Below are 20,408 nucleotides of genomic sequence, written 5' to 3'. Positions count from 1 at the left end.
ACCACCCCTCAAATATTAGAATATTTTTATTTAAAACCGGTGAGTTTTTCGGAGAAACTCTTAAACACGTATATTTTATTTTGTTGTTTTACATATTTTAAGATTTTTTAAAAATTTAAACAGGGTGTTTCATAAAATATGACCATTGAGTAATCACGATTCTGCTTAAACTGCTTGACGTTTAAAGCTGCAATTTTTGGCAAACGGATTGACTGTGGGGTGTAGAGGTTCGATAAGGAGAGGTTTCTCGAATCTCAAATTCCAAGAGGGTGAAAACGCCCCTCAAATATTACAATATTTGTTATTTAAAAAACGGTTAGTCTTTTGGGAAAACGCTTGCACACGCATAATTTATTTTGTTTTTTTACATATTTTGAAATTTTTTAAAAAATCATACAGGGTGTTCCAAAAAGTTGAATAACAGATTAACCACGATTCTGCTTAAACTGCTTGACGTAAAAAGCTTATTTTTGGCAAACGGATTTTTCGATAGTCAAATTCCAACGAGATGAAACTACCCCTCAAATATTATTAAGTTATATAATAATATCGCCATATTATTTTTTCTCATGCTGACATAAATGTGAGAAAATTTTATCCCGTTTGTATGTTAATGGAAATTCTTGCTTTGCTTTATCATCACCATTACAAATGATTAATTCGACGCGAACGAAGTCGCGGGTACACGCTAGTTGTTAATAATAAAACTCTGAGTATATTTTAAAGAATGAAGTTTTTATTTTTTCAATATAACATTTTACGGAATAGTTAAATCTGTTGCTAGATAATAATAGGTACTCTTTAATTATAAAACGCTCCGAATTTATGTAATTTTCAGACAGCAGAATATAAATACTCAGTTGTTGTGGTAAGGAAACGTTGCTCTGAAGCTGAAAAAATAGAACTTCTCTGAAAACTATATTTAGAAATAAAATATTAGGATAAAAGACAAGCAGACAATATAGTAAAAAAGATTTTTTAATTAATTTTTTTTCTTCCTTAAGTAAAAACTTACGTTGTCTGGCTTTAAACGTAACAGATTCTACAGAACAGTCACCGTAAACGCTAAGATGGCTCACTTGGTTCAGAGGGATTCTGTGTGGGTACTCGCAGAAAAATTGACCATTGATTGACACCTAGAAAAACCAAAAAATGTTTTTTTAAATTACTTTTTAGTTATCTAATTTTTCAGTTTTCTAATGTTTATCTTTCATTTACAAACAGATTAAAAATAAATATTATCTAATAATCTGTATAATTTATCTTATCTATTTATTAAGTAAAAATAAACCTATTATTCATGTATCTGCTGATGCCAGTAATATACAGTGTGTATCAGAATATATTCAATAATAATAAAAATATAATCACTTGCTAAACTAAGCCACAGAAATGGGACATAAATATTACTTACAACATATTTATCAACTTCAACAGAAATATTTATCACAAATCTTTGTCCCGGACGAAGGCTTAAAGATCCATCTCTAGCTTCTGTATCCCAAACATTATTGCTTTTACTGTTTCTCACAATTACACCTACAACATAAATTTAATTCAAAATCTCTGATAATTAATATAGAATTATTTAAAAATAATTTACAATTTTAGAGACTAATAACTGCGGTATTTATTTTAAGAAAAACAATTTGTGTACCTTCATTCAGCCTTACGGAGCAATGAAAAGGAATATCTTTAGGGCCTCTACCCTCCCCAGTTTGTAGATTAACTCTAAATCTAAAATATAATAATTATTTAATTAATACTAATAGTTTATAAAGTTTATATTAATTGTAATACTAATTAGACTAAAGTAATGTTATAATGAACTGGTAGACAGAAAAGACATTCTACTAAATAGTACAACACTAGAAGTAGTGTTTAAAGGAATTTTGGAGTAGAAAAATATATATATTTGGGATTAAATTAACAGAAGAATTAAGTTAAGTAGAGGGAGATGACCGATTCTACATTAGGAGGAGCAGGAGGAGCAAGGAGCAGGAAGTGACGTAAATTGCCTAAGAACATGCAAAATAGGCTAGTAAACAAGAATAAACAAATTTGAACACAAAACAACCGCTTTAAAATAGAAATAATAGATTTGAACAAAAAATGAACAGGTCTGTTGTTTTTAAGCTAAAAAGCGGTTCAAAGAAGTTCAAAAGCGGTTCAAAGTGATTCAAACCAGTTTATTCTTGTTTATTAACCTATTTTACATGTTCTTAGGTGATTTACGTCACTTGCGGCTCTTTGATCCTCCTGCTCCGCCTGGTGTAGAATTGGCCATCTCCCTCTAGTAAGTTAACATGGAATACTTATGCACTGTAAAAAATTAGCCTGACTGAACACATATTTCTCAGGGAGTGAATTTTTTGAGTGAAATAATTGAGTACATATTCATCTAAAATAGAGTAAATTCATCATTTTACTCAAATATGATCTCTATTTAATCAATAGCGATTGAATAAGGTTAATAATTAGAATGATTTTCAAACTGAAATACGGAGACATTGTTAAATGCAACTTTTCTAGACGTCTAGCATTAAAAGTTCCTGTATTTTTTCCAAAAACAGTCGAAAACTTTTTAAAATGTTTTTGATATTATAATAATAGTGTTATCGGTTTTGTTTGTTTTTGTCAAATAAAAATGACAAATAAATATATTTTTGAAGGTTCTACAGTTTTTCGTTTGCTTTGTTAAAAAAAAGAAATATTCTAAATTATTTTTTTAAAAGCTATATGTAAGCTAACATTTTATTTTATTACAAGTGAACAGACCTCGGAACAGACGCTTCCCAAAAGTGAATTTTAGGAAATGGGCATGTTCGAGACCATGTCCTAAACTGAAACTTACCTTTGAAAGGCACCTGCCCACCTGTTATAAAATAACAAGTTAGCTTACATATAACTTTTAAAAAAAACCGTATATCAATACTGAGTGAAATTAATACTCAGATATGAGTACTAATCGAGTTAAGTCTAACACAAATTTGAGTAAAAGTCACTCAATAAAAGGTGTACTTGAACTCAACATTTAGGGAGTTCACTTATTTTAAAGTGAATAAATCATTAAAATCGATCAAAATCCTACTAAAGGGGAACCATAATAAGTAAAAAAGGAGTCTTTCGTCCAATCCCGATTGAGTGAAAACACTCAGTGCTTTTCATTCTGAGAATTGGAGATTCACTCAGTTCTGCAGAGTGGAAATTTTACTCAATCGGGTGTGGACAGAAATTGAAAAAGTATTGAGTGAAATCTGAGCGAATTTTCACTCATTTTCTTTACAGTGTGGACAAAACTCAATCATATTCAAATATAGACTTTATCCACTTTATCCAAAGAAGAAAACATTCGACCCATGTGTATTATCCATGTGTAGTATTTATCTCATTTGACTCATTGTACTGCAACAACTCCAAGATCCAATTTTGCAGCTGTTTAATATACTTATATTATATATATTATAATAAAATAATCATACGATTTGAGAAACAACCTGATTACAGGAAATACTTTGTATACAGAAGAATCTGTTTTAAATTTCCCACAAGGTGGTTTGAAATTATGCCTGTATAATATTGCCAAAACAAATAATTTTATATTAATACTGACTTTTCCCCTGTTGGCTGGACTTGTCCTCTGATGGTTATGTTTAGTCCGGGTCTAATTCCATCAGGAATAGCAGAAATATGGGCCATGTTTTCCTTATTTTTTATTATTGACTTCAATCAATCGCAAATACAATTTTATTGAAACTGTGAGAAAATTACTCGTTTTTTGTCTCCTTATACTTCATTTATCGAAAATCCTAAAAGATAAAGTATATTTTATGGCCATTTATTAGTAAGGATAAAACGCTTTAGATTAAACCGTCAAAATTTACACGTTTTTGTTTTTTAACCTGATATTATCTTCTTCTAAATATAGTGCAATAATTTTCTATACCTTAAAAAAGGACAGGTGTGTTTCTTAGGTATGTAATAGTAAATTATTTCTAAAATACAAAACACAACACTAAACAAGTAAAAAAACTTGTGGCGCATATTATAAACTATAATACAGATCTCTATTATTCACTCTTTAACATGCATCTCCGGGGTTAAAATGTAATAATGCCCATCGTGAGGCATTATCATTCTATTATAGATGATAATGTATGATAGAATGATATAATAGATCATAGTGGCGGCCTTTGGTGTATAAATAAATATTATGCACCAAAACAATATCGTATACTAACGATTGTGCATACAAGATTTTTTTAATTCAAGTTAGTTTCAGTATTTTGTGATAATTTTTAATAAATTTTATTTATTATTTTTATATATTCTCACTATATTATCACTTTCCTTATAAAACTACAGGTTCTTGTTCTAAAGGTTTCATAGTAAGGTTTTATAAAGGTGTTCACATCTATTTCATATAACTTCTGGTATTAGGTGTTATAAAGGTACGCAAGATATACACTATATAACTAAAGGTGTTATTAAGAACCATTATGTAACCAATAATACCACAAGTTATATAATCCCTGAAATCGTTTTTTTGCACCTTTCAAATGTTTGCATGCTTTATATAACCTGTAGTTACCGAATATCAAACCTAATGATATAACCTCAAATTTTTAATATAATCAAAACAAATAATATATTAGCAAGCAAAGCAATTCGGTATTATAATGAATAATAAAAAATAAACTGGACAAAACACAAAAATACATCTACGTTCAAGAGAAGGTTCTTCAGAATTTAAAAAAATAGGAATAATCCAAACCTCATTCAAACTACATCTACCAATATTGAAAGCCAACATGCAAATTTACCATCCACAAGCAGAGATCAGGATCAACCTGAGATATTTCCAACGGAAAGTTGCCAAAACAATCAGGAACAGGAAGATGCCTGGTTAAGGCATTCTCTAACATAAGAGAATGAGCTTTGCGCTTTAACATTACACATTCTACACTTAAAGAACTATTTTCTATAGTCAATTAATTCATAACTGTTCTACCAAAGGACCCTAGAACTCTTTTGCAAACTCCTACCACTTTAAATATAGATCAAATTGTACCAAAACAGTATTATTTCAATTTTATGAGGTTATGCTTTTTTTTCTGCACATTTTCTGTCAAATTGCTGTAATGTCAAAAATCGTTCGCAGGGAGTCGCTACAGTCGACACCACGGGTTACATAAAGGTTTTCTGAGTAACTAAAAGTAGCCATAAACACCTCGGCATTTATAATGGTAATTTGTATCACCTTTAGTTGTATAAAACACTAAAATTGGTGTTTTAAATAACCCAAACTCATTTACGCAACCCCAAAGTAACCAAATTTATATAATGGTTGATGAATATGTTATAGACCCTAAAGTAATATATAGCACTTATATAATGGACGCCATTATTATTGATGTCTTCATTTTTGGCTACAATGAGTATTTCTAAGATAACGTTGAAAACTGGTACAAAACTATATTTTGGCCAGTTGCCAGTTATTTCTATGTATTAAAAAAGTCGTATGTTCTATTATTTGTATTAATAAATTTGACTTTCATTACAAAAATTTTACCATATTTTTTCTGTTTATAAAAAAATCTATTAAATATATCTGCTTTTGGGAGCGCATGTGTTTTTTGGAGGTAAAATTGATTTTCACACAGTAAATTTAATATCGCATATGTATTTAGTACTCTGGCTAGGCACAATAGACTTTATTAAGCCAGTAATTTCTATAAAGTCATTTGCATAACGCAAACGCTTTTGTAGGCTATGACAGGGATGGCGTCATTTTGTCTCTTTTGTTTCTGGTCTGGATTATCTGCGTAGGACAACTTGGAGCAATAAGATCATATCTGCTTTTTATGTTAAAAAAGAGGCAAATATTAAAGTAGTTATTCAGAAAGAAACAAGTAGATTTTTAAAAAACGCGCATGCCCGATATTTCTATGGAGGTAGTCTCTGGGAACCTTCTCAGCACCACTATATAACTAATATATACCCTTTTTCAGTTTTATAGCGGTAACTCGATAGGATATATAAAGGTGTTGAGAAAGTTTTCAGGACTTTGGTTGCACACCTTGAGTGTTAAGGGTTACCATAGCAACAGTTATAAAATGGACCGTTTAGGGCATATAAGTGTTATATAATGGTTACGAATAACTCACGACAACCATTCTAGATGCGTTTAGGTTGTATAATATGGTGTTGGGTAGTTTCCTAACACACTTATAAAACAAAAAATGCTTCTTGGGAGAATAGATATAGAAAATTAACAGAGATAGCTTGGCTCCACATAGTCAACAATAGAAAACAAAGAGGTATTACAGGTAAATTACCCAAATTACAGATAAATTATATAAATATGTAAGGGAACCTACACCATTATTGAAAATAGCTAAATAAACTGGAAATGATGATTATGACGATACAAACCTTATAGACATATTACTTAAAGTTTGTCTAGTGGATCTGTGCCTATGAAAGAAATGCGGACACAAAACATTTCAATAAACAGCAATGTATTTTATAAGTCGCTACCTAAATAGAAGCTGGAGAGGGTCTACGTGGACTTGACGAGTAGGACACCGCAAGACACTCCGCCCACTCATTTCATTGGCTACTTGCAAATATGTCGAAATTTTATTGATGGGACTCGTCGTCTAATTTTTTACGAGAACATTGAAAGAATATCGTTTCCCCCTTTATGGATGCCCCAAATTTTGCTACAAAACGGATAGACATACTGTATATGATCTAAGACATGGTTTGACAACAGACTTAATGTAATCTTTAGGATTTGATAGTGTCATTGTCCCAATTTCACGACTTTTATAGATACATTAAACAAGGAGTTCAATCAATAAATCTATTCGGGTGGTTTATACTCTGAAAAAAGGTTGGTAGAGAGTAGACACCTCAAAAAAATTCTCTCCAAGTATGAGCTCTTAATTTTAAGAGGAAGGTCCTTCGCCTTTCAGTTTTCTATGTTTTCCGTGTTATTAGAAACAAAAATTCATATCTCGGTATTTACTGTTTGGAAAAATATCTCGTTTCACATCTTTATAGAAAATTGAATTCTCTACAGATCGGTCTAAAGGTCTCTGACATTTTTTTTTGTAAACCTTACCGTTCAAAAGTTATTAAAAGTTGAAATTTGATTATTTTTAGGCAGATTTCTTCTTTCTTATGAATTTTATAACTCGTTAACAAAAAATCATTATTATACGTGCAACTCATGGTTTTGTAGTAAATTCACTGTTTTACAAAAATGGTTTCTTATGATTAGTCGATTAAATTAACCGTTTAAAATATATTCATCGTCAAACTTTCATGCACAATAATTTTAACGGTTTTTGATTAATAATTCGAAAGTACGAGACGAGATATGTTTTCCAAATAGTAGATGACAAGATATGATTTTCTCTTTCTAATAATATGGAAAAAATAGAAAACTGAAAAGCAGACGACCTACCTATTAAAATTAGGAGCTCATATTTGGAGAGAATTTTTTTGAGATGTCTACCAACATTTTTTCCAGAGTATAAAATGAATAAAAAAATAGGTGATTTTTTGACCCATCCTAGTCTCTATTGTTACGTTTTTCGTCGGTTCCGTGTGGATAGAAAGTCACAATTTATTTAAACACTATTTATTTAACACTAATTAACAAAAACAATAACGATAAAAGACTTATAGAACTATTTACAAACGATTTATAACTAAGAATTTATTTTGAATTTTAGCGCGTCAACTGCACTGGTATATTTATAACTGCGCTCTGTAGGCCACAGTCGCCGGCTTTTATACCGACAGGTAAAGAACCTCTAGAATAGTCCATAGATCGTTAGGTGCATAGAGAAGGTTTCGATTGTTCTCGTATGTACTACTCCATTCCAGTAGAACTCGATACTTCTCGAATCTTCGAATGAATCATTACGGTGTCTATGCGATGTTAAGGTCATCCGAGGGCGGGCCATATTGTTAGGTTAAGTCGAGTCCACACCGGTCCGCAACACTGCCCCCTTCTTAGGTACATGCTCGTCCCGAGATGTACACGGTGAATGAAGGTATTTGCAAAGCTGGCCCCTGGTACATTGCGAAGTCTGGAAGAAATAGCAGTCTACAGTTTTCTCTCCCGATCTCAGCTTTGGGTTGTAGCAGCAAACAAGGATCTCGATTCCCGTAAATCTGAACAAGACTTCAATCATGTTCCGGATTGTACGCCAACTCAAACCATCGAGTCCACACGCCAGCTTCGGTATGGCTAATCGTGTAATGATGTTGTTTAGCAAGGCTTCTCTGAGTTCAATCAGGGTGTTCCATAGATTGAGATAAGTCGGCTTACTCGGCGACCATTCCTTAGTGACTAGGTAGAAGATGTGTCTTGCTTGACCATGTGCATTGTCGGTTAGCCTCAAGACGCTTCCAACCTCTGGATCCTGTCGGCGTAGTTCTCTGACACGCCCAAACTTCTCATTGAACGTCGCAGCGATTCCTCTGGACATCCGCAAACCTCGGGCCACACAATGAGCGAGCGAATAATCAGGAGGCACGGAAAAGAGGTCTCGTTGATCTTCTTTGGTTACACCATAGCGAGCCTTCTCACTGCTGTTGTATCGGGCCATGAAATCGTCAAAGGACATCTCCGAATCAGGGGGATCAAAGCTGCAGGTTCTCACGGTCCCAGCACGATCTTCTATTTCGCCTTGGTAGGGGCTCAAACGGTTGAAATGGACTACCCTCGGTTTTCCTTTTGGCAATTTTCTGATACGGTATACGACGTCATTAATTCTATCCATGACTTCGTATGGCCCTTCCCACGAGGATTGTAGCTTCGGAGATAACCCACGACGTCTCTGCGGGTTATATAGCCACACCAACTTCCCTGGTTGGTATCCTCCATGCTCAGCTTGAATGTCGTAGTGTTCCTTCATTCGGTCACTAGCACTTTGAATATTTAGGCGGACTCTCTGATGAATGTCGTCCATCCTTTGACGTAGTGTGTGGACATAATCTTCTCCGGCGACTTCTTCTCCCGGTCGGCAACCAAATTTCAGATCACAGGGTAGGCGCACTTCCCGTCCCATAACGATGCTGGCTGGAGTTTGCCCTGTAGATTCTTGGACGGATGAACGGTAGGCCAACAGGAACAGGTGAAGAAATTTGTCCCAGTCTCTTTGGTGGTCAGAGACTACTTTGGCCAGATAACGGTTGATAGTTCTGTTCATGCGTTCAACCATCCCATCGGATTGTGGATGTAGAGCAGTCGTCCTGGTCTTGCGGATGTTCAGGACTTCACAGACGCCTTGGAACAGATTGGACTCAAAGTTTCTTCCCTGATCTGAATGAAGCTCCATGGGAACACCAAACCTGCAGATCCATTCTTTAACAAGGGCATCAGCAATCGTGGACGCTTCTTGATTTGGCAACGCGTAGGCCTCGACCCATTTGCTGAAGTAATCCATTACTACCACAATGTATTTGTTGCCATCGTTCGTCTCCGGGAAAGGACCAGCCACGTCGATCGCTATTCGTTCGAAGGGACTACCAACATTGTACTGGCGCATAGGGGCTTTACCACGCTTTTGTGGCCCATTAATGGCTGCGCAAATGTCACATTTCTTACACCAGGCCCTCACATCTTCTTTGCAGTTCACCCAGTAGAACCGTTCACGCAGCTTGCCAAGTGTCTTGGTAACACCAAGATGTCCTCCGCTGGTTCCATTGTGAACTTCCTCCAAGACTTCTGGGACCCTCTTCTTTGGAATGACGACCTGTCTTCTCTCTTCTTGTCCCTCCGGTCTTTCTATCCACACGGAACCGACGAAAAACGTAACAATTGGTGTCAAGTGTGGCGTGTGTGATAAACTAGAAAAATAAAAAGACTAACGATGGCTCCGAAAAAATTATTGAAAAACCTGAAAGTGTCGGAATTAAAATGCATACTAGAAGAGAGGGAATGCGAGACAGATGGAAAGAAAAGCATTTTGCAAGCCAGACTGAGAGACGTTTTGATTGAGGCAGGATCCTGAGACATTTTGTTACGTTTTTCGTCGGTTCCGTGTGGATAGAAAGTAACAATTTATTTAAACACTATTTATTTAACACTAATTAACAAAAACAATAACGATAAAAGACTTATAGAACTATTTACAAACGATTTATAACTAAGAATTTATTTTGAATTTTAGCGCGTCAACTGTATATTTATAACTGCCCCCTGTAGGCCACCGCCGCCGGCTTTTATACCGACAGGTAAAGAACTCTAGAATTGTCCATAGATCGTTAGGTGCGTAGAGAAGGTTTTCGAATGTTCTCGTATGTACTAGTCCATTCCAGTGGGACTCGATTCTTCTCGAACGAATGAATCATTGCGGTGTCTATGCGATGTTAAGGTCATCCGAGGGCGGGCCATATTGTGAGGTTAGGTCGAGTCCACACCGGCCCGCAACACTATCAATAATTGTAAATAACTGTATCTCTTCTTTAGAAACTGATAATTAAGATATTCTGTGAAAAAAAACTTTATTTAGTTTTATAGAGAATCTAGCAGTACTGCCAACAAGTAAAAAGAATTTAAAACTCTCTAACAACGACAAACCATTAAGAACCGTTGTTGTTTCTAAAATAGTCGTAACAAGCGGACACTTTATCTCTTTATTTTACGTACCTTAAACTGATTCCAGCCCGGCAGCGTCCTAAAACTAAAAACAATGCAAGTTCGTCAGCGCAAATGCGGCCCCATTTTATCGTCCAGTCCAAACTGACAGCTCTAGAACCCTCCATACACTTCGGGTATTTTGTCTCCATACTTTCGGGTAGTTTAAATCAAACGGTCAGGAGTGTTCAGTTAAAAATGTCGGGCTACGTTTAATTCTTCATTTACTGTTTCGATCTCCTTTTTAGTTGTTCTATGTCACGGGTGTCTTGGACGAACCAGTTTGCGCAAATTAACTGAGTCTGTAAACGGCACTTAAGGTGATGTTACACAAATAATTTAGTAATTTAGTAGAGTTCATCATTTATCCAGAACCAGAAAATTATGAATTATTACCTACACAAATTTCGCGCTGCATCTCAAACCCTCGGCTACAACAAATCTACGGCAACTAAAACTAATTTCTTTTTTCGATATTTAAAATTTAAATATTGATTTATATTGACTAAATCAAACATTATACGCACGATACGCGATAAACGATACAAAAACCCAGGTTGTTTTATAAAGGCTGATTCATGGTACACCGGGCCGTACCCGAGCCGGGCACGTTCCGTGCAGTAGACACCGGGCCACGCCCGGGCCCTCAATATATGTTACACCGAGTGGACAACGGGGATTATGTCCGTGCCGATTATATTCTAGAAAACAGTGTTGCCGCAGTGGTACATTTGTACCAAATTTGATACTTTTAATTCTATTTGGTACAGTGGTACTACATTTTCAAATCCAGGATAATTTGGTACAATAATTATTTCCCACGCGCACCGAAATTGAATAGATATTTAATAATTATTGTCGTTGATATTGCATTAAACGCGCTTACCGATACCATTCGGAGAAAATCCGCATTAATTAACGACGTATTATAAACGTTGTAATGTCTATAGCGTTGCCTATATTAAATAACCCGAAGAAAAAACTTGAAAATTTACTGTTTCTAACATGCTTCTATATTTGCGTTTTTTTTAAATAAAATTTAAGTTTTCCAAGTATTGTGTGTAGTATTAGAATTACTTAGAATTCTTCAACCTATACATACTTATAATTGGGTTTTCTGAATTTCTATTTCATGTTTTTCGTCTCGATTTGTGTCTTTCTCCAGGAAGTTTTTTTATGTAGAAATTTATGAAGAAATTCACAGCGACCAAACCGGTTAAAGTCATATGCAGATGTATTTTGTTGTGCTTTAAAAAATTGTACCAAAGTGGTACATTTTTAGTTTATAATGTGGTACGCGCTAAAAGTTGGGTGCGGCAACACTGCTAGAAAACAGCCGCTATAGGCCCGTAGATGAACGAAGTATTTAGCCCGGGCGACTCATTTATGTTTGCCGCAACGGGGCCGGACCGTAGCGGATCCGAGGAAAAATGTACACCGACATTTCTCGGACGGGGCACGGACGGGTTCCGGCGAAGCTGGGCCCGTGCTCGGCTGAGCATGAATGCATAGGTATAAATAACATTTGACAATGTTTGGCCGTGCCTTCACCGTCGCACGGCCCCGGCCCGTCACGGTGTACCATGAATCAGCCTTAATTTGATTACAGTTGAGGGTTACTTAATTTGAGTTTTTATAAACACCCAAACTGCCCAAACGGCGAAATTTTTCCAGCGATATGACTGTAATATATTTATATAGCACTATAATGCACTCGGTATTTCTTAATCAACTATATTGATTCTCAACTAATAAACAATCAGTGGCGTAGCTACCTAGGGGCTCGGCGGGGCAGTGCCCCTGGGCCCTCAAGCTCAGGGGGCCCTCGAATCCTTACCAGAAATCTTGATCGAACTGAACTTTTGGAAATTTCTCCCATTTTCAAAATAAATATGACAGGTTGAAACCCCACTTTAATCAGGACAACTCAGTTGAGAGAAATTAAAAAAGTTATGCCTAGGGAATTCCCCTAAATTCTTTCTGTAGGTTGGCAGTGTTGTCAATTTGACGGATAGTGATATGTGCGTTTTATTATTCATCGATGTGCGTTTTATTGTGAATTCGAGTTAAGATGTTTTTTTCGAGAATGGTTAAAAAATTAATGCTGTATCAGGAGTAAGTAAGCCAGTGTCAATAAACTTTTTCGTACTGGTTAATATTTCAATTTTTGGTTCAATTTTATTTGATTTTACCACTCATATTGATGTCCGTTAAGTCAATAAATCGTGCCAAATCTATAGACTAAACCTCACCGATTTCCAAACCGAGAAAAATATATAAAATTGAGATTTTCAATAATGTACTACACACAGTAATATCTCAATTAGATACACGTTTTATTGGTATGAGTGCAGTCTAACACCAACATTTTTATTACATGTTGATGAAGCAACTTTATTACAAAAGTGTGAAGAATTCTAAAGAAAATATTCAGATACAATAGGCCCTAGTTTTTCACTTCAATTTACTAATATTTACCACCTAGTTTTACCTCAACTAACTCAAGCATTGACTGTTCACCAATTATGTAAGGAAATAATGAGCAAATATGGAGTGCTCTAATGCGACCTAACGGAAGTATTTACAGCAATGTTATTATTCTTTACAATTTCTGTCACTTCTGCAGCAGCTGAAAGGTCATTTAGCAAATTATAAATAATAAAAAATTATTTAAAATATAATATGGGCCAAACTCGACACCGACATTTATCGCTAATAGCAATTGAAAATAAAACTGCATCAAGCCTGGATTTAAACGAAGTCATTGATACTTTTGCGAAAACTACAGCTAGGAAAAAATTGTAAATATAATTGTTATTTAGTCAGTTGGTAGGCCCGACCTTTATACAGGGTGTCCCAGAAATAAGTGCAAGTATTTTAACTGGTAGTAAAGTTCAACCCCAGAGACACGCCTATGAGGTTTTTTTCGCGATTTTTTTTTGATAATTCCATATTTTTTGAAAAATTTTTTGGAAATTTTTTTAGTTTTTAGTTAAAAAACATAATTTCTTGATAATATTGCAACATAAATATTAGATTAAATTTACATGAAGAAAAATCCAGAAAAGATTCAGTGGTTCTCAAAATTTTAGCAAAAAACATTTTTTTTAATTTTTAAAGTAAAATAACTCCGTTATTTTGGACTTATTTGAAAAACGGTAAAGAAAAAATATGTTTCTTTTATCGAGATCTACCACCCTTAAAATACTTGCATTTATTTCTGGGACACCCTGTATAATAAACCCTTGAATCTTTTCTATTTCGTTTTATTAGCCAAACCTACACCAAACATTAATTGTAAACCTAATCAGTATACATAGCAGTGACGTGGGGCCCCATTTTTTAATTTGCCCCAGGTCCCTTGGTTACCTAGCTACGCCACTGTAAACAATATAACAAATTACAATAATAACACGCTGGTTTCTCGACAAAGACAAAAACAACTACTTTTTATATCGTCTGTCAGTAAACTACCAAATACAGGTGTAGGTATATAAAGTTGCCTACTTTACAAATAATTTTATGAATGACGCGGTCAATGGCCAATAAAAACTATATCTATCGCTCCTTAACCCATTATATTTTATATACGTAGTATACCTTACCTTGTTGGCGTCACGAGTCGCCGCACTTGGAGTTTAATACGTGTAAAACATAGCGGGAACGAAGGACAAAATGAAATTTTGACCGGCAGTAGAGAAAATGGGTAAAATAAAATGTTTTCAAGCGAAAATTGGATAAATTGGGAATAGTTTTGAATATTTTAGGATGAAAAAACTGATTTACAAAAAGTATAATTTAAATAAGGTGTGGAGACCTTAACGATGTCCGAGTTTGCACCGGTCATTCTTTTGAGAAATTTGGTACAATCAGTGCAGAGCGGGTGAATCGAGGAAATAACATTGTGAGGCAAATTTTTAATCGTCGTGGAGGTTGCTTGTCCATGTTTTCTACCCCCAGGTTTTGAACTGCACGGTGAAAATTAAAGTGTGTGGAGACCTTAACGATGTCCGAGTTTGCACCGGTCATTCTTTTGAGAAATTTGGTACAATCAGTGCAGAGCGGGTGAATCGAGGAAATAACATTGTGAGGCGAATTTTTAATTGTCGCAATGTAGATAGAGTTGATTAGTGTATTTATTTACCTACTCATTACACTATAAACGAAATGAGATGTTATGCAGAGAATGTTATCTTTATATTTTTATATAAAACCAGCGTGTACCCGCGACTCCGTTCGCGTCGAATTAATCATTTGTAATGGTGATGATAAAGCAATTTCCGTAGTTTCATCTCGTTGGAATTTGACTTTCGAAAAATCCGTTTGCCAAAAATAAGCTTTTTACGTCATGCAGTTTAAGCAGAATCGTGGTTAATCAATTACCCAACTTTTTGGAACACCCTGTATGATTTTTTAAAAAAATTTAAAATATGTAAAAAAAACAAAATTAATTATGCGTGTTCAAGCGTTTTCCCGAAAGACTAACCGTTTTATAAATAACAAATATCGTAATATTTGATAGGCGTTTTCACCCTCTTGGAATTTGAGATTCAAGAAACCCCTCCTTATCAAACCTCTACACCCCGCAGTCAATCCGTCTGCCAAAAATCAGCTCTAAACGTCAAGCAGTTTAAGCAGAATCGTGATTACCTCAATGGTCATATTTTATGAAACACCCTGTATAAATTTTTAAAAAAACAACAAAATAAAATATACGTGTTTAAGAGTTTTTCCGAAAAACTCACCGGTTTTTAAATAAAAAATATTCTAATATTTGAGGAATCTTGACACCCCCTTAGAATTCGAGTTGCGAAAAATCCCTTCTTACCGAACCTGTACACCCTAAAGTCAATCTGTTTTCCAAAAATCAGCTTTTTACGTCAAGCGCTTTAAGCAGGATCGTGATTAATCAATGACCAGATTTTTCGAAGCACCGTATACTGTATACATTTTTAAAAAATTTTAAAATATGTAAAAAACTAAAATCCTATACGTGTTTAAGCGTTTTTTTCGGAAACTTGAGCGTTTTTTAAATAAAGAATATTGTAATATTTCAGGGGTGGTTTCATCCTCTTGGAACAGGAATTTCAAAAAATCCCTTCTTATCGAACCTCTATACCCTAGAATCAACCTGTATGCCAAAATTGAGCTTCTTACGTTTATTGGTTTGAGCAGGATCGTGATTAATCAGTGACTTAGGGATTTTATATATTAGTATAGATGTAAACTCATTATACAGTTCCAGGTCTTTGTTACTCGTAGTATCTTCTCCGAAAGTAAGTAAGTAACTGATAATTTAATATCATTTAACGAAATAATACTTTAAAAAAAAATTATTATACCTTGTATTGTGAATCAAAATAAAGAAGAAATATTTCAGGGGTGTACACCCCATGTTTACCCTTCAGGGACAAGTAACAAAGGGTTGGGAAGCTGTCCCTGAAGAGCCTTAAAAACGAAAATGAGAAACTTAATTAATATTACGATCTTATCTGGACCATTAAATGGCTGTTTTGGAGCATCTAATAAATTTCAAACTTCGTGACGTTCGGCAGGGAACTGTTTCTGGAGCCATAACACGTATTCGGAATATTTAATGGCCGTCAGAGAAAAAGAATTACTTTAGAAAAAATATCTTTTGGAAACTGGGTATACCCAATGACATCGAAATTGGGTATACCTATTACTATTCTTGATATAAAAAGTGTATTTTTGATTATTTCCTTGTGCTAGGATATTAAAATATTGGTTAAAATATGGTTGGATTGTAGGACATAAATAGACGTAGGTATGGTTATTTGTACAGATATTTATAAAGCTTACTATCTGTTTTGCATTTTCAGTTTTTGATGAGACAATTCATTTTATTTGTGAAATGCCTACAAAAGACCTACCAATGATTCAACAATAGTCTCTTTACTGCATAATGGGTCATTCCTGATGACTTTTAGACCATTTGAAGACTACATGGGAAAAATCAAATGTCACATTTTCATAGAAATTAAGATAGCGACACTACTTTATAGGCAAATGTTAGCATTATTCGAATCAATTTAGTGTTCTTACCTATTATCGTTCAAATCCATGTTAACAGATAATAAATATTTTGCATTTTTATTTTTTATTTTTAAATAACATTCTTGAAACTGCTGGTTTTAGTAATTGTTAAATTAAACGAACTAAAAAACAATTCTCAACCATTACCTGTGCCATAACCCTATAAAATAATCAAAATAAGGCATATCTCCTGTCAACGATTACTTCTTTGATCTGATGCTTCTCATGACCTTGGCGTCATGACAAGGTTATGCCGTCAATCAAGGCCGACTCGCGGTAGAAGTTTCACTTCAAAAATAATATTTCAAATGTCAATCTAGAATGCCAGGTTGTTTTAGATTTATTTTAACATATATTAGCAATATACAAAAATATATATTATACCGTTTAATTGGTTTACTAGACAGTCAAAGTTTCTCTTGTACGATCTATCTAGTTTAAACAAGGTTATGAAGAGCATTTGTGCTAATATCTGAAATGTTCTGTACACCAGCACTTTCTAACTATGCCAGCACTTAACAAACTTCGAAAGCGCTTCGAGTGTGACCGCAATTAAATTAATGAAGAGACAAATTGTGCCGTAAGATGTATGCATAGAGTATTTACTAGAAAATTTTACACCAGTCGTTTTAACTGGCTTTTGTCGAAGCCCTGAGACTATATGTTGAGTTATAACTGAAGAAAAATTTTGTGTGCACTATGTGCGTATATTTTAAGTAAAACTTCTTACTAACAGCTATTAAATAACATAGAAGGATTCGAAGAATATATATTTTTTATAAATGCTTTTTATAAACTTCAAAAAAATTATATTATAATAAGTATAACTATTGTTATGATCATTTTAGTTAAAATGGAATTATTACTAGATAGATAATTTAGAATATTATGACTCTTTTTTAGGTTAATAAAACTCAAAATAAAACATTTATAATTATTTTTTATACTTTTTTTTAAGACGATAAAATGGTATTTTATCGTCGACCAAAAAGACTAATTTCGGGAGACGATAATGCAATTTTATCGTCGTGTATAAAACATTATTTTTTCCGTAGCAAGTTACGTTTTAAAAAATATTCAGAAATTATTATTTCAAGGAATTTATTACGAATAGAAAAAATATTGTGCTGGATTGGCCTTGGTTTCTATGTAATTTGACAAATAAATAAGGCTGTCTCGTTAGTTGTCAGTTTTGAGTCAATATTTTTTAATTCTCTTTTATAGATTAATGCCACGTACTAGAGATAGATTGGACACTGATATAAAACAAATGGGTCCGTTATTTAGAGCCACCTGGTGATCCGGAAGAAACTAATGGAGAGTTTTGGCATAACATAATTTTAGCGTTCCGTTATTTATTAACGCTAACTAAAACGATAACGTTATTCAAGCGCAAAATTATTCCTTGTAAAATATAAAATAATAAATATAGACTTTTTTACTACATCATATGTTTTATTAGACCCTTAGAAGTGTAACATAATTAAAACAAAATTAAAATTATGAATACATAATACATTTTAAACACCAACAATAGATCACGTAGCACCTATTTTTTTTGATTTAACAACTACATTATAATATAGTAAAAAATATTATTGACTACTAATTAACTGTTACTAAAATACGATATATTACCAACTACGTACTTACTTATTTATGATTAAATTATTTTTTTTATTTGGTTCAAAAATTTATCATTTCTAAAATGTCAAAATGACTTTAATAAAAAAGTTTAGTATCTGACACGAAAATGATGATCGACTGTAAATATCAGAAGACACAAACTAATAAAAATTCAAACTATAAACACAAATCACTGAAATCACTGAAATATCCAATCACAGATCAGGAATATCTGAATTAATAATAATTATTTAAATAGTGATTTAAAAATATCTTGACGGATCACCAACATTTTGTCAACTAGAACTAGACTATAGACAGCAGTTAACATAGAGACTGTCATGTCATCTTCATATATAAATTAGAAACCTGTACTTTAATATCCTTTGCGCCGTCTGGTGATGCGGAAGAAACTAAATTTGTAGTTCTATTAAATTACCATTCAGTGTCTAGGGCATGTTCTCTTTCGTGTCGATTGCTGATTGAATTGGAGCCAAAAATGGCTCAAAACGAAATAAGTAAATTACCAACAGATATTCAGGCGGAGGTGACAAACGCCATATCCAAACTACTTCCATTTAAATCGCGAATAACTTATGAAAATGAATACAAAAATTTTCAAAAATGGAAGCAATTAAAAAACGTGCGAGAAGAAATAAAGTTTTTAACCTATCCTCGCTGCTAAAGTATCATTTAGTCTACCCTTGAGGTTAAAGTACTATTTTACCTACTATTTTTGATAGATATAAGGCAATTTTAATAGTTTCTATGGAAAAAAAGTTATGAAAGGCACTGAAAAAATACGAATAACCAAGTCATTCCAACGAAAATCTATGCATTATCCGCATATAACAAACTGCCTTAAGTCGTTTTTCTATCATTACCACCACTAGACCTGCAAAGGTACTAAATAAACCATGAGCCTCACGAGACGACGCGACGGACGGCCCGAAAATGCAGCCATTATCTTCATCTTTGCATCAAACGCGAATTTTGACGCGTCATTACCGTCAGGAAGTGGAAAAGGTTTGTCGTAACTCGGCGCGTTAGTTATAATTGGAATTAAGTCTGCGGAAAGAGCCACCGAGAGGGAAAAACAGGGTAAAAAATGCAACTCACGCCTTTATTCCTCCTTTCGTTTGCCACTCAGACATCTGCAGTGATTGAGGGTTAATGTGGTGGCGAGGAATGACTGGGAATTTCGACGCGATATCGGTCTAGTTAGAGAAGCGTCTAGGAGTGACTCAAAATGTACGATGTTTTCAGTTTTGCAACCCGTCTACAGGGTTATTCACCTCTTTCGACACGAAGTATTGAAGCCACAAGATTAGATTTTTAAAAATTGTGGGTCGTGGGATCGTTGGAAGATTACCAAAGCTAATCTTTAAAATGATGTTAACAAGGTACGGAGTATCCAAAATAAAAAAAAATGTATCAAAGGATATAGCCGGATTAATGTAGGAAATCTGCCCCTTGGAATTTTTTGACTTGCACTCAGGGGATCGATTTGGTGTGGAATCAAAATAATTCACCTAAATTTTTCCCAAGTAACATTTTAAGTTCCTTTAGGTTATATATTTTCAAGGTTAGTTATATAAAGGTTTAATAAATGTCTCATTGGTATCTTACAGTGTTTTGATTTATATAAGTGTAGCGTTGGTTACTTATCACTAAAAGTAACCTTGAAATGTTATTTATCACTTTCCTTATAACACTACAGGTTTTTGTTACTAAATGTTTCATAATAAGGTTTTATAAAGGTGTTCACATCTATTTTATATAACTTCTGGTATTAGGTGTTATAAAGGTACGCAAGATATACACTATATAATTAAAGGTGTTATTGAGAACCATTATATAACCAATAATACTACAAGTTATATAATTGTTCCCTCAAATCGTTTTTTGCACCTTTCAAATGTTTGCATGCTTTATATAACCTGTAGTTACCGAATACCAAACCCTTAGACAAGGAAAGAGAGGGGACAGGTAACACGGCAGCTGAAAGTGAGGCAAGTTGTCACCACGCGAGATTCTCCAATGGCGTAGCATCAGAAATTAGCTT

At 34.0% G+C, this 20,408-nt stretch overlaps 1 protein-coding gene across 1 annotated transcript; it reads right to left on the bottom strand.

Annotated features, from left to right (window-relative positions):
• Positions 1 to 714: 714 nt before the first annotated feature.
• On the bottom strand, positions 715 to 3,773 carry LOC115880157 (galectin-7-like). Its single transcript, XM_030897290.1, has 5 exons — positions 3,614 to 3,773; positions 1,658 to 1,737; positions 1,415 to 1,539; positions 1,016 to 1,136; positions 715 to 890 (listed from the first exon to the last, which is right to left on the bottom strand). Exons 1-5 carry the CDS (start codon positions 3,697 to 3,699, stop codon positions 835 to 837), a joined length of 468 nt encoding a protein of 155 aa, XP_030753150.1. The 5' UTR covers positions 3,700 to 3,773; the 3' UTR covers positions 715 to 834.
• Positions 3,774 to 20,408: the final 16,635 nt, after the last annotated feature.

The sequence above is a fragment of the Sitophilus oryzae genome, unplaced genomic scaffold (assembly GCF_002938485.1).
Source record: "Sitophilus oryzae breed Bouriz unplaced genomic scaffold, Soryzae_2.0 scaffold_1619_pilon_pilon, whole genome shotgun sequence".
Classification (NCBI taxonomy): Eukaryota; Metazoa; Arthropoda; class Insecta; order Coleoptera; family Curculionidae; genus Sitophilus; species Sitophilus oryzae.
The sequence above is the reverse complement of the archived record's forward strand: the minus strand, read 5'-3'. Positions and strand labels throughout refer to the sequence as shown.

What these genes read in the sequence shown, in the direction of transcription:
- LOC115880157 (XM_030897290.1), bottom strand. Translation starts at nt 3,699, where the DNA reads ATGGCCCATATTTCTGCTATTCCTGATGGAATTAGACCCGGACTAAAC. An exon ending in GTCCAGCCAACAGGGGAAAA is followed by an intron (nt 1,738 to 3,613) that starts GTCAGTATTAAT and finishes ATTATATTTTAG; the next exon opens with ATTTAGAGTTAATCTACAAA. An exon ending in CTCCGTAAGGCTGAATGAAG is followed by an intron (nt 1,540 to 1,657) that starts GTACACAAATTG and finishes TTTATGTTGTAG; the next exon opens with GTGTAATTGTGAGAAACAGT.